We start from the raw sequence: 12,410 nt of genomic DNA, 5'->3' as shown, positions 1-12,410 counted from the left end.
TCATAACACTGCAATCAGTTGTCACAAACCCAAATGACAAGACAGCCATCCTTCTTCATTTAAAAGTTTCCCTTCTGGAAAAGACAGCATGTCTACGATGCACTATATTTAAAAGAATGCTGCGTGGATTGTTTATAATTTAAGAGTGTCCTACAAAATGCCTTAGAAACAACTCTTTGTTAGCTTTTTAAAAAAGCTCTTAGTTAAATGTATTTTTATGAGCTTTTCATTAACAGAGTATTGAGGCCTTGATTCCAAGGTGCCAAACCTTCCCAAGTGGCTGGAGATCACTTGGCACATGTTCAGCCATTTACGTCCCTGTCATAGGTCCAAGGTTTGCAATTAAAAATGTAATCTTTTTAGCATGTGCATAAGCCAAAGGCTGGAGCTAGTACACATTGAGTATGATTATAATAGTACTTGGCAGCTATTCATGACAGCACATAGTAATTTATGTAAACTGGGTAAACTTGGGGCACTTCCTCATCAGGGACACAGGGAAAACCTCGAAGCTGGTCCTTGCTCATTGGAGGGTATTTTTTGCTCATTTCATTTTTGTATTTAAATTGTCATGAATAGAGATTCATGCAAAATCCAAGTCTTTATGACCTTCTTTTCTTCGATGCATGGAGTTCATTAGAATTAACATTTTCAACTAACAAAAATAATAACTTACTTCACAGGATTATTCTTAGGTTTTGCCTTTTCAACAGCCTGTAAACAGAGGGGGAAAATGCAATTAGACAACATTAGCAGGCATAATCTTTGCAACCAGTAACCACAACAATAAGCAGTACAAAATTAAACAACACTCTTCAGAAACATTAGGAGAAAACTGAAATAGGCTGCTGCAGATAAGCAGACTGGAGACAGAGAAAGCAATTTTCTTCTCCCAGGGAATGTAGTTACCTGTCCAAATGCAGCTTTCAGACACAGAGGGGCATTGTCAGGGCTCCTGGCAAAGTTCAACAGGAATTGTACAAGTGGGCTCTTGGGTGCCCAAGCAGATCCTCCCCTCCCCATCTTTCACTCTAATCTTACCCCATGTGGACCTGACTGGGTTGTAATGACAATACAGGGAAGGGGCTGAAAAGGAGTAATTTCAAGCATAACTTGGGCTTTCAGATCTGTGGTAGGGAACCATTAACCTCAGCATTCCTGTTGTAACCTGGCCATACCTGCAACATGATAGAAAGGCCAAAGTGTCCATTTTCAAAATCACTTTTAGTACAAAAGGGCAAGGAATGACCAAATACTGTGATCAATTTCCTCTCTGGGAACCTTTAAGAAAATATACAACAAATTTCAAAATGAGGAAATCTCTGGGCCTCTCAGCCTGAGTCACCTTAGACATGGAGCCTGGTTCCAGTTTATTGCTGAACCCATTGATCTGTGTACAGTCCATTTATCATTCATGAAAAGAGCTAGTGATCTTCACAGTATATTAGAAGAAACAACTCAGATCATCTGTCAACAGCCCTCTTATTTCTGTTTCCCTCTCCACAGGGATTTCATCTCCTTCGATTCTTCTGGAATTAAAATGTTGCTAAGCAACACAGCTGGGGGTGCTGATGGCAGAAAGGCTACAGTCTATCAAACTGTTTAAGCACCTGGAGGGTTTTAGTGATGATTTTTTTCATATTTCTGTAGCATAATTATGTAATCATAACCAAACTTGTACTCCACTAGACTTTTCTCAGGCTATAGAAATAACATTAAATACAGAGAGCAATGAAGCAGTGATTTGACAACTTCAGAGCTGTTCAGATAGTTTTAAAAAATATCCATTAGAAGACCTTCATATTTGAGAATACTGAATGTGGGTAAGAGCTAAGAAGAATAAGAGTTTTGAAAATTAGAATGCAAACCAACCAATTTTTAACAGAAACGATCTATAATCTTACAATGGACTTGACATTGTAGGTGACCAGTGAGATACTGGTATACTGAGCATTTAATAGCAATATAGTTGAAACATTTCCCAACACTTAGACGTTAGGTTTGGGAATCTAAGCCTTTCACACTTATAAAGTCTCAAATTGTGTTGCTAGATAAACATCTATTAATATTTGGGCATTTTCTTTGGCTTAATAGAAAAAAAAATACTTTCTTACCAACTGTACCTGAGTTTGAATTTTGAAAAGCCCTATTATATGCAGAAAGCTACAGGGACTGGTGAAAATGATAAAACAAGAAAAACACCTCTCAGGTATATCTGGGACATTCAAGCTTATTCCTGTGTAGTCCATGGAGAGACAGAATGGGAACAGTGTTTACCATGGGTTCTTCCAGGGCCAATGAGTAAAGAAAGAAGTGGATACTGGCAAAAAGTGGGGCATTGACCATCAACTGTGGCCACACTTGGCCTGTATAGGCCTGCACGTTCATATCTGCCTGCTCTTCTTATAAAGCCACCTTCTCTTCCCTAAGCCTGGCTGGTATGAAGTAAGATATGGCATTGAGCTGAAGATATATAGCTATGGAAATCACATGGATTCACTTTTATCGATCTTTTAAGATCTAAACAAGCCCATTCTAGAAGATGTAAGTTATAAAGTAATGGACATTATTTAAGTACACTCCTTTGCTGGATGTGATAGAGTGAGCATGCCACTGGCAGAAGATGTAAAAGGGAGAAATCAAAGTGACATTGCATACCCTGGATTTCATTCAGGGATGTGCTTTTTGAAAACACCCTCTCTTCCTTGTCTCAGAACTTCTAGCTAAACCAGTCTTTTTTCTCTGATTGGGAGAAACATTATTATGTTTTAGGCCAGTTTCTTTGAAACATGTAATTTTACACAACCATCATAAGAATATAACTTCTTTCGAATTACTTTTTCTGGATTGCTTGCCTCTGCTTTTCTTTGGAAATTAACTCACAACCATTTCAATGTCTCCATAGTCATAGTTTGATGTATCATGTCATCCCTTTCTGGGATATCACTGAGACATTCCAAAGTAAATGGAAGGATCCTCTGCTAGGTGAGACACAGCTCTTCCACTTTGACTATAACTTGAATGTGGTGTGGGCTTGCTATGAGAAATTGCTGTCCTGAAAGATGTGGAAGGAAAAAATGTTAGGGAGAGATTTTGGATGCAAATGATACATGCCTTTAAGGAATAAAAGAACTATTCTGAAAAAAAAAAAAACATGAAAAGGGGAAAGTGTGGGGGGAGGGAGGGAATTACCATGGGATTTTTTTTTTATAATCATGGAAAATGCTAATAAAAATTTTTAAAAAATGAAAAAAAAAACAAATGAAGAGAAAAATTCTTCCTTTGAAATAAGATGTAGAAGAAAATCTCAATTTCTAGATACAAGTGGTAGGGTGTGAGACATGGTAAAAAGGAGGCAAATTAAAAGGAAATGACACTGTGATTTCGAGCATCAAAGAAAGTTACAGATGGCGCTGGAGAGATCGCTCAGCGGTTAAGTGCTTGCCTATGAAGCCTAAGGATCCCAGTTTGAAGCTAGATTCCCCAGGACCCACGTAAGCCAGATGCACAAGGGGGCGCATGCATCTGGAGTTTATTTTCAGTGGCTGGGGGCCCAGGCATGCTCATTCTCTCTCTCTCTCTCTCTCTCTCTCTCTCTCTCTCTCTCTCTCTCTCTCTCTCTCTGTCTTTCTCTGTCTGTCTGTCTGTCACCCTCGAATAAATAAATAAAAGTAATCAAAAAAATTTAAAAAGAAAGTTACAGATAACTTTGAGTTTAAGCACATGCATTAAAGTAATTTGAACTGATTGAAAAATGGAGACTAGGTATTTTGCAGTTGTACTGCTTTCGTTCATAATATTTTAATATACTTTAAAAAATCTATATTCTCCTTATTTGAGTCATGTTTCCTTCACTTGATACTTACCTCACCACTAAGTTATCCAGTAAAAAAGGGTACTGAAAGAAATGAAAACTTTCAGAAATATACCCTAGTAGGGTGTGATGAGAGTCAGCAAGCTGCAGTGGAAGGGTGATGTACTAGAATTACTATAAAGCTGGTGGGGTGTGGAGAAGGTAAGAGTAGTAGAGTTGGGGAAGAAGGCTGTGGAACTTGTTTGCCTGAACATGGCATGGCCGTGGCAGACATGAATTCACAGCAGCTGTGGGTGCTGGCAAAAAACATGCACAAGATAGGGCATGTCACCATTCCACCATGGGTGGGGGAGGGACAGGTGAGTACCCAACCCTCCTTGAGGTGCTAATACCTTTTAATTTTTGCTGAGGAGAGGGCTCATTCTCTAGAGTGATGTGCCCACCAGGGGTGGGTGGGAAGAAGGGGTTCAGCTGGAGTAGAAGTGGGATAAGAGATGGAAATTAAGTCTATGTGATTATATGTGAGCTGCTGTTTTTCATAATCAATAAGAATGCTGTCAGTCCAACCAAAAATCTGATTTTATCAGTATTGGTCTCCATAGCTTTTGCATTCCCTGCCTATGCTTCCCCTGGTATTCTATGAGCTGAACAGAGAGCTCAATCTCTATATTATGTTTTTTTAAAATAAAGAAAATAAATCAGTCATTTAGATAATGCCAAATAGTTGGATACTGAACAATATGTAACTAAAAGAGATGAACAATTAATTGTATTTGGACTTGTATTGTTTTGTTTTTTCATTTAAAAATTTTTTCACGTGGTTGTGCTAAGACATAGTAATGTTTCAACTTAGTATCAGGTTTTGGTAAATTTCGTTGATTACCTCAGTTCAGGAAAGAAAGTCTATTAATCAATGAACTTGTCATTAAGGTATTCAGATGGTTAAAACTCAATACCTACAGAACTTGGTAATTCAATTAGAGAAATTTACACTAAGAGTACTTGTCCAAATATAAAAAGGTTTTTCTTAATTGTAGTATTTAAATAGATTTCACTTGGATGAATATGATAAGAAGAGACATTGCTGGGGTTTGTTTAAGCAGAAAGCAAGAGCAGCTAGAAAGGTAGATTAGGAAGAGAACATGGCATTCCACCTTGTGTACCTGCCTGTATTTCTGACCAGTGATTGCAATCATTAGAAGAATGCCACTTACTGCCATACTTTTAGGTCTAGATGTCAGGAAAAGCACATGGGAATCAGTGTATGTTAAATACAATAGAAAGTTGACAGCATAGATTAGACGTTTGTCTTACAGCTGATATTCACTTAATAAACATTGACTGCATAAACATATTGAGGATGCCTGGGAAGACCAAGAGATCTGAACATCACACTCTGGGTAGGACTGAGTGCTTGAAGCATCATGAACTCCCTTTATATGAAAATACAGGCCTCTGGTAGAAGAGATGTGCTCTGGGCCTGTGCACATCATCCTGCTGCTGAACAAGTAACTCTTGTCAACTCTGCAACGACGCCAAAGTCTCACTGCTTTTCCTAGAAGGAATTTCCATCCCACTTGTAGCAAAAACTGTCTTTCTTTCTTCAGTCTTTGGACAGCTACTGTCATGCTTGGTCCTTATTGCCTCTTATTACCCCTACCCTGCCTTCTCCCTGCTCCTCTTACCCATCTGTATATCCCTTTGAAAAGTCAACATTTCTGAGATTCCAATTTGAACACATCGTGCCCCCCCCCCTCAATCTGGGGCTGGTGGTGTAGCCCCATGCTTGCCCATCATAAGTGAGGCCTGAATTCAAGTCACAGATTCACAAGGAAATAAAATGAACAGAATCCTTCCTAGCTCATTAAGTCACACATTAACCTCACCTACCATTGAAGCTCCTGCCATGATCATGGCTGATTGAAGAGACATTGCATAGCAGGTCAACCTTGCTCAGCATGGGAATTTCATGATATAGCAGCCAGATATTTGACAGTTTCTGGCCCAAAGATGATGTGAGAACCAAACTCCAAAGCATATGCCTTCCATAAGGGCTTGTTCCCATCATGTTACCTCTTTTGCTGGATAGGAATCCCTTAGTAAAGGCCATTTGTCAACTGGTGATTTCCTGTCTAGCTGAAGTTTTGTTTTACTGTAAATAGTGCAAATGTACTGTCTTTGTGAAGAAGTATGTTCTACCCACAAAAGTAATTCGTGGACACTAATCATCCTCTGAGTAAGCACAGAGAACATCACAGTCTGGGCTGGACATGTTTCTTCTTCCCCATCCACGGGGACGATGAAATTAGTACTTGGTCACTATTCTCCTGGGGTTTGTGCATTTGAAAACTCAATTTTCTTTCCCCCAGCCAATCTGAGCCCTCTTGTCTCTGATCCACCTTACAAAATGGCATGTGATCTGGTGGTGGGAGACAATCGAACATAACAGAGGCTGTCTCTTTCTCCTCTCTCTTTCTGCCATACTAACAAGAAAAAAAAAGAGTATCTGTAGTGTACATTACACATTCAAATATATATATACACAATCAGGCATGAGAACACATGCTGCTGATGAAGTGTTTCTATCATTAGCACATTGAATTGCTCAGGCTTTCTGTCCCTTTAGAGCACATTACACTCAGGGGAAAGAGGTGGCATCAACTTTCATCTATTATAGAATGTGGTAGTTTGAATAGATGACCCCCAATATATTCAGTGAGTGTACTATGCCTCACTTTCCTTATTGTGAAAAATGTAAGAAACTGGAACGAAGATTCTCCCTATCATTTTAAAGTGTGTTCCCTATATTTTAATACATAAAGTGGCTATTAACACACATATCTATGATCCAGGGATGCATATAAAGCCTGAGTCTACCATGATAAGTAAAGGAATATGATTTTACCAATTTATGTATTTTGGTCCAATGTCCCAAAGACTCGTGTCAGTTTATTGTGGAAGATATAGGTGGTACTCTTCCATACATTTTGGGAAGTTTTGGTTTTGGATCTGCACACCCACTTGTTCTCTGTGTGGCTCCTGATAGATTGGCAGCTAATCTCAAATGTGAACAATGCTCCTGCACTTTGCTCTTTCTAGAAATGGAAAAGTAAACACGGCTGCTTAAGAATGAGATAACACTGTGTTCCATCCAGGACAAGGTCTTTGGTGCTTAAATCTTGCCCAGTATCTTTTCCAGCAGATGGCCAATACTTGAAGGCTTGGAATTAGAGAATGCTTGACACCTAGAATAAAACCTCAGGATTTTCTTTTTCTTTCAAAACTACCACATCAACTGCCACATATTACATTTTAATTTGGAAGTGTTTTACTGCACAATGTTTATTAGAAGCATTCATATTTCTGTAAATATATTCTAAACCACTGATGAAAATCAAAGCTTGGAAACTTACAATAAACTTAGGAACACATGGGACATTTCCTAGAGTGTGCTTACTAATGACTTCCAAGACATACCCTCCAGGCTCCTACTATGCATTAAAACTAACATTAAGGAGATAAAGGGATCTGAGAAAAATCACACAATTGAATACAACATGAAACGGGGTGAAAATGGAGAGGACAGGTGCTCTCCAGTCATACTCTCTAGTACAGTTAGTGACAAGAGCAACATCGTGCTTCCTTGCCCTTCTGACACTTCAATTTAACTGTGGATGTTGTGATACCCAGCTTCTTGGGGGAGGGCTGCTAGTGATACTGTCATTGTCTCTACCCAGCCACGTATGTGCTGTCTGTTCTGTGTGGATGAAAAGCTATGGTCATCACTGTCTTATGTGAAGGCTATCTATACAGACCAAACAATTCAAGCCCACTTCTGTTTCTATTTAGCTCTGGGGCAAGTAGCTCAACCTCACTGGTGTCTGATTTAAGACCATTGTGAAAAAAAATGCCTTTGGATCCATAATCAAAATGTTTACTGATAGGTAATTTATAAAGTATAGTGGGCATTGGCTACTATTTGGTCACTGTTGACCATGTGACAAGAACAACCTGCAAAAGCAGTGTGCTTTTCTGCATCTCTACATGCTCAGCACATTCTACTACATACAGATTACATATCAAAATATGTGGTAGTAAAAGGAGAAAACCAAATTACAATAAAAAAATCAGCATGTAAGTTTCTGAACAGTCACAGACTTGGTGTAAGCATATTAAAAATCCCATCATATAAGCGCTAAGTAGTTTCTTATTAATCTAGTCTCTATGTTAATACAGCCAAATGGGAAACACAAACTTGGTACTATGAAGGCCAATGTTATTCTATTAACCTTATATGTTATCCTATTTACATTCCTGTCTTAAATGAATAAATTAAAATGTCCTCTCATTCTCTAATTGCTGGATTGTTTGAGTATAACAATGTATGGATTTTATTTAGTTACATTCTGTAACCTTAACAGCCCCAACTCTATCATTTTATGGGGGATTTCATTGAAAGGCAATGGCAGATAAACTGTTTACATTAAAAGACTATTAAAGTTATTTTGCCACCAGTTTCAACCTAATCCATCTGCTGTTTTTGTGGCTCTGACAGGCTGACCTCTCTTGCTGTGTGCGCCGTATTGATGTCATTACTGAAGAGGCCTTCCCCAGCCCTTCTGCTGATAACAAAAGTAAATGGAAATGTGGCAAAACCTTGGGGAGGTAACAACTTGTTCAGCATGATGAGATAGAATTGGGGCTACAAAACAGGAATGATTACAGCAGGGAGGAGTGTTTGTTGTCACAACTAATGTCTTCACTACAGCATATCAACTCCAAAAAAGCCAGCTAATCACAGGAGTAAAAATTATTGCATCTTTTTTTCATTAGCAAAATTTCATCATAAAAGCTGGCTTTCAACTTAACTTGCATACTATATCTATATCTACATCTATATATCTATCTCTCTCTCTACATATATATATATATATATATATGTCTATATATATGTTTTTCATGGTAGGGTCTCATTCTAGATCAGGCTGATCTGGAATTCACCATGTAGTCTCAGGCTGGCCTCAAACTCATGGTGATCCTCCTCCCTCTCGAGTGCTGGGATTAATGGTGTGCACCACCATGCTCAGTACATAATGGGTTTTGAATGTTCAATGTTCATCACTGGTGTAAGGAACATATCTCAAACCTTCCAGCATAGTCCGTATGCAATTTGTATCATTTCCAATACTTAACCAGCAAGCTAGTCTTAAGGTAGCCCAACAGACAAATAAATAGCTCAAATATAAAAACAAAGTCAAGATTCCATATTAAAAGCAAGTGGGTGTATATGTTAGAAATATACACAGAAAAAATGAAATAAAATAAATCAAGTGAAGGGGAAGAGTTACCATGTTTTCTCAGTAAGTGGAATATATGTGTGGTACAGCTTTGTCACTAGATTGCAGCTAAAAGATATATTAAGAAGAGTATTGTGGTATGGGCTGGACATTCTCTCCCACCAACAGACTGAAATCTCCAGTAACATGCTTTGAATTAAGTGCACATATTTAAGGGTACCAGGGTAGTTCTTACATAGTTAAGCAAATGTCAATGTATCAGAACCACTTATCATAATGTAGCAAGACCCAAAATATTACAATAGCTTTGTGAGAAAAAAAATTGAATTGTTCAGTTCTGCTTTCCAAATGCCAACACACCATTTCAAGCTCTAGATACAGTCCTTTGGCTGAACTGGTGACTAATTGATCATTTTCACTCATACTAAAGGTGTTTTCAACTTCTGCCTGGGTTAAATGAAGTCATCTTTCAGTCAAACTCATATTAATAAGAAGGTGTTATTAATAGTAAAATGCCCAAAGGCTGTTTCCAGCAGTGTGTGTGTGTGTTCTTTTTACTTCTAAAATCCATTGCCTTTATTGCAGTCTGAAGTGAATTGGGCATGGAAGAACCAAACTCATTGTTACTCAGCTTTGGAAACCAAGCATTGCCAAGCATCTTGCTGCCAGAGTATAGCAGATTGCAAGTGGGATAGGTAAGTCTACTAATGTTCTATCATTCAATGAAACACTAGGCACATCTATCTCTGGTTCTATAAACATGCTGCAGGGAGCTTTGGAGTCTGGCTGCTAGATGTTGGAAAAGTCTTTGGAACAGGTCAAATTTGGGAAAGCTTAAACCTTTACAGAGAGAAATTTTAATAAGCCTGTCAATACAATTTCATTGTTAAGAAACCATTTGAGGCTGATTAGGCCCCTGATACTGAAAGAGAAGCACAGGGTTTGTATCTTTAGATCTTTTATTGAGCTGTGAGCACAGCATCAATAACTGCTTTTCAGTTGTAAATGGAAATTGATTCCAGGTTTAACTCCTCATTTTCAGGGGTTCCTTTAATCTCCCCCCAAAAGTGAGAAAAAAGTTGGCAAAAAGGAAAACAATGAGATGAAGCAGGGGCATGTTGAAAACATAATATAACCCCACTCTCAAGAAGTTTGTCTTTCTGCATGCAGCCCCTCCCTGACGGAACCTGGAGGACTCATCACAGCATCACTGCCTGGCCTACATGACTGACTTGAAAATGGCAATTCAGTAAGTCTTGACAGGAGAAGGTCAAACACCCCAAATGACAACTAAAAATCCATTCAGCTGGGTAATGAACATCACGTGACCCAAATCCAAGTTGCAACCTTGTCATTGACACCTACCTGTTCTGTTTTGTTTTGTGTTTTCAACAGCATATTACAACCCATATGTGAATGTACGCTAAGTACAAAGTACTGTTTCTTGTTCTAACACTATTATGGGATTCTAATCAATGTTAGGATAGGAGAGACTCTTTTCATTTAAGTTCTCCATATACTAGTGATTTTTTTATGTAGACAATTCAGCAGCTCTCTTTATGATCCTGTGCTTTATAAGAATTGGTAAAGTGAACAAATCTCTTTTTTCAAAGAATCCTGGAGTTGTGAGATTGCCAGTAATAGTAATAGTTGTTGTCACAGAAGTAGCAGTAGTGACAATGATGAAGATTAGCATGTAAGGTGCAGGTAAGTGATCAGTACTTACTATGAACTAAGCTCAGCTGCCAAGCACTTTCTAAAGAAGTATTTTTCATTTTTATTTGAGAGAGAAAGCAAGACAAGAGAGAGAGAGAGAGAGAAAGAGAATGGGCATGCTAGGGCCTCTTCTTACAGTAAACAAACTCTAGACATATGCACCCCTTTGTGCATCTGGCTTTATGAGGGTCTTGCAGACTTGAACTTGGGCCCTTAGAATTTGTAAGCAAGTGCCTTTTAACCAAGATCTTTCTTTCTAGCCCCCAAGCACTTTGATGGTGTTGATTCACACCTCCTCAGTATCCACACAGTGATTCAATGAAGGAGGAGCTATTGGTATCTTTATTTTATAGACATTTGGGAACTTTACCTAAGGTCACCCAGTTTTAAAGCAACAGAACCAGTATTCAAACTTGTATTTGTTCAGCTCTACAGTAGTACCCCCATTAATTTTCCTAACACTGTACTAGCATTGGTACACCATCTTAGAGCACAGTGAGGACATATCTACTTCTCAGAGTTCCAATCAAGAAAGAAAAATACAATGGGGGATGTGGAGAAAACACACAAGCTTTTATATTCTTTATTGAGTCATGTGCATGTGCAATGGTATATTCTTTTTTACCTTGAAACATCAGAAAGAAAAAATCTGTTGTTAAAAATGTTTTCAAATGATCTAAGTCTCCCTGATTTATTATTTGTATCTTTATTTTGCATATTATAATTTTTGCATTTGTTGGAATAATCCTTAGATTTTGAACACATCCTAATCACTCTGTTGGTGATTGTGCAAAAAGCCTTTCAGTTTGTGCAGAATGATTACATATGCTTTGGAAGATGTCAGAGATGGGGCTGGAAAGGGGAGGATATTCTCATCATAATATATTTGGGAAATGGTATGTGTAGTCAGGGAGAAGGATAGAAAAGAGGAGGGCCTGAGAGGATAGGTAATCAAAATTAAAGATGTTATAAATAAGTCACATAGAAAACTACTTGTTCACTAGTCAAATAACATACATGTTAAAAAGAGAGAGAAATTGGATAGAGGTATCCTGTGGGGGGTGGAAAATGCTGCATCCAGAAGCCAAAGATGGTTACAAGAAATTTTCAGTGCCAGAAATGGGAGATTTTCTAGCAATTTGTTGGTCAGGGAGGTCCTTGATGCCTCCAAAATATTACAGGTTACGTCTAAGGCTCTAGATTGTCCACCAGAACTAGATGGTCAGACCTTATTGCTTAAGACAGCACATTCTTGGGCTGCAGGTGACTGAGAGTTCAGGTGGTCACTCAGAAGGAAATCCCCTCCCTGCTGGCTAGCCAACAGGATGCTGGAAAGAGCTATGCAGCTTCTTGGGGGAGAAAAGTCACCAATGGACTTAACTAGCAATGGACCCTGCAAGCTTTACAGCTGGCCAGCTAAGCTAAATATACTAAGTAATGTAATGGTGGCATGTCTATTATAAGGGCAACCAATTGCTCTCTGAGTGGACTTGAGGCCCATTCCATAGGAGGAAATTCCTGCCTGGCACAGAAAATCTAATCAAAAGCCTATGGCTTGGGAGCTCTTAAGTCTTAGAAAGGAA

The 12,410-nt window shown here is 38.5% G+C and overlaps 1 protein-coding gene across 6 annotated transcripts in view; it reads right to left on the bottom strand.

Moving 5' to 3' along the window:
* Positions 1-12,410, bottom strand: part of Aff2 (AF4/FMR2 family member 2) — a 551,228-nt gene that overhangs the window by 123,617 nt on the left and 415,201 nt on the right. For all 6 annotated transcript variants that reach the window (XM_045140221.1, XM_004668938.2, XM_045140222.1 and 3 more), the window contains one exon: positions 677-714. In XM_045140221.1, the coding sequence (XP_044996156.1) occupies positions 677-714 (38 nt within the window). The remainder of the gene's footprint in view (positions 1-676; positions 715-12,410) is intronic.

Source organism: Jaculus jaculus, chromosome X (genome assembly GCF_020740685.1).
Source record: "Jaculus jaculus isolate mJacJac1 chromosome X, mJacJac1.mat.Y.cur, whole genome shotgun sequence".
Taxonomy (NCBI): Eukaryota; Metazoa; Chordata; class Mammalia; order Rodentia; family Dipodidae; genus Jaculus; species Jaculus jaculus.
Note: the sequence above shows the minus strand (reverse complement) of the source record. Positions and strands in the feature narration are given on the sequence as shown.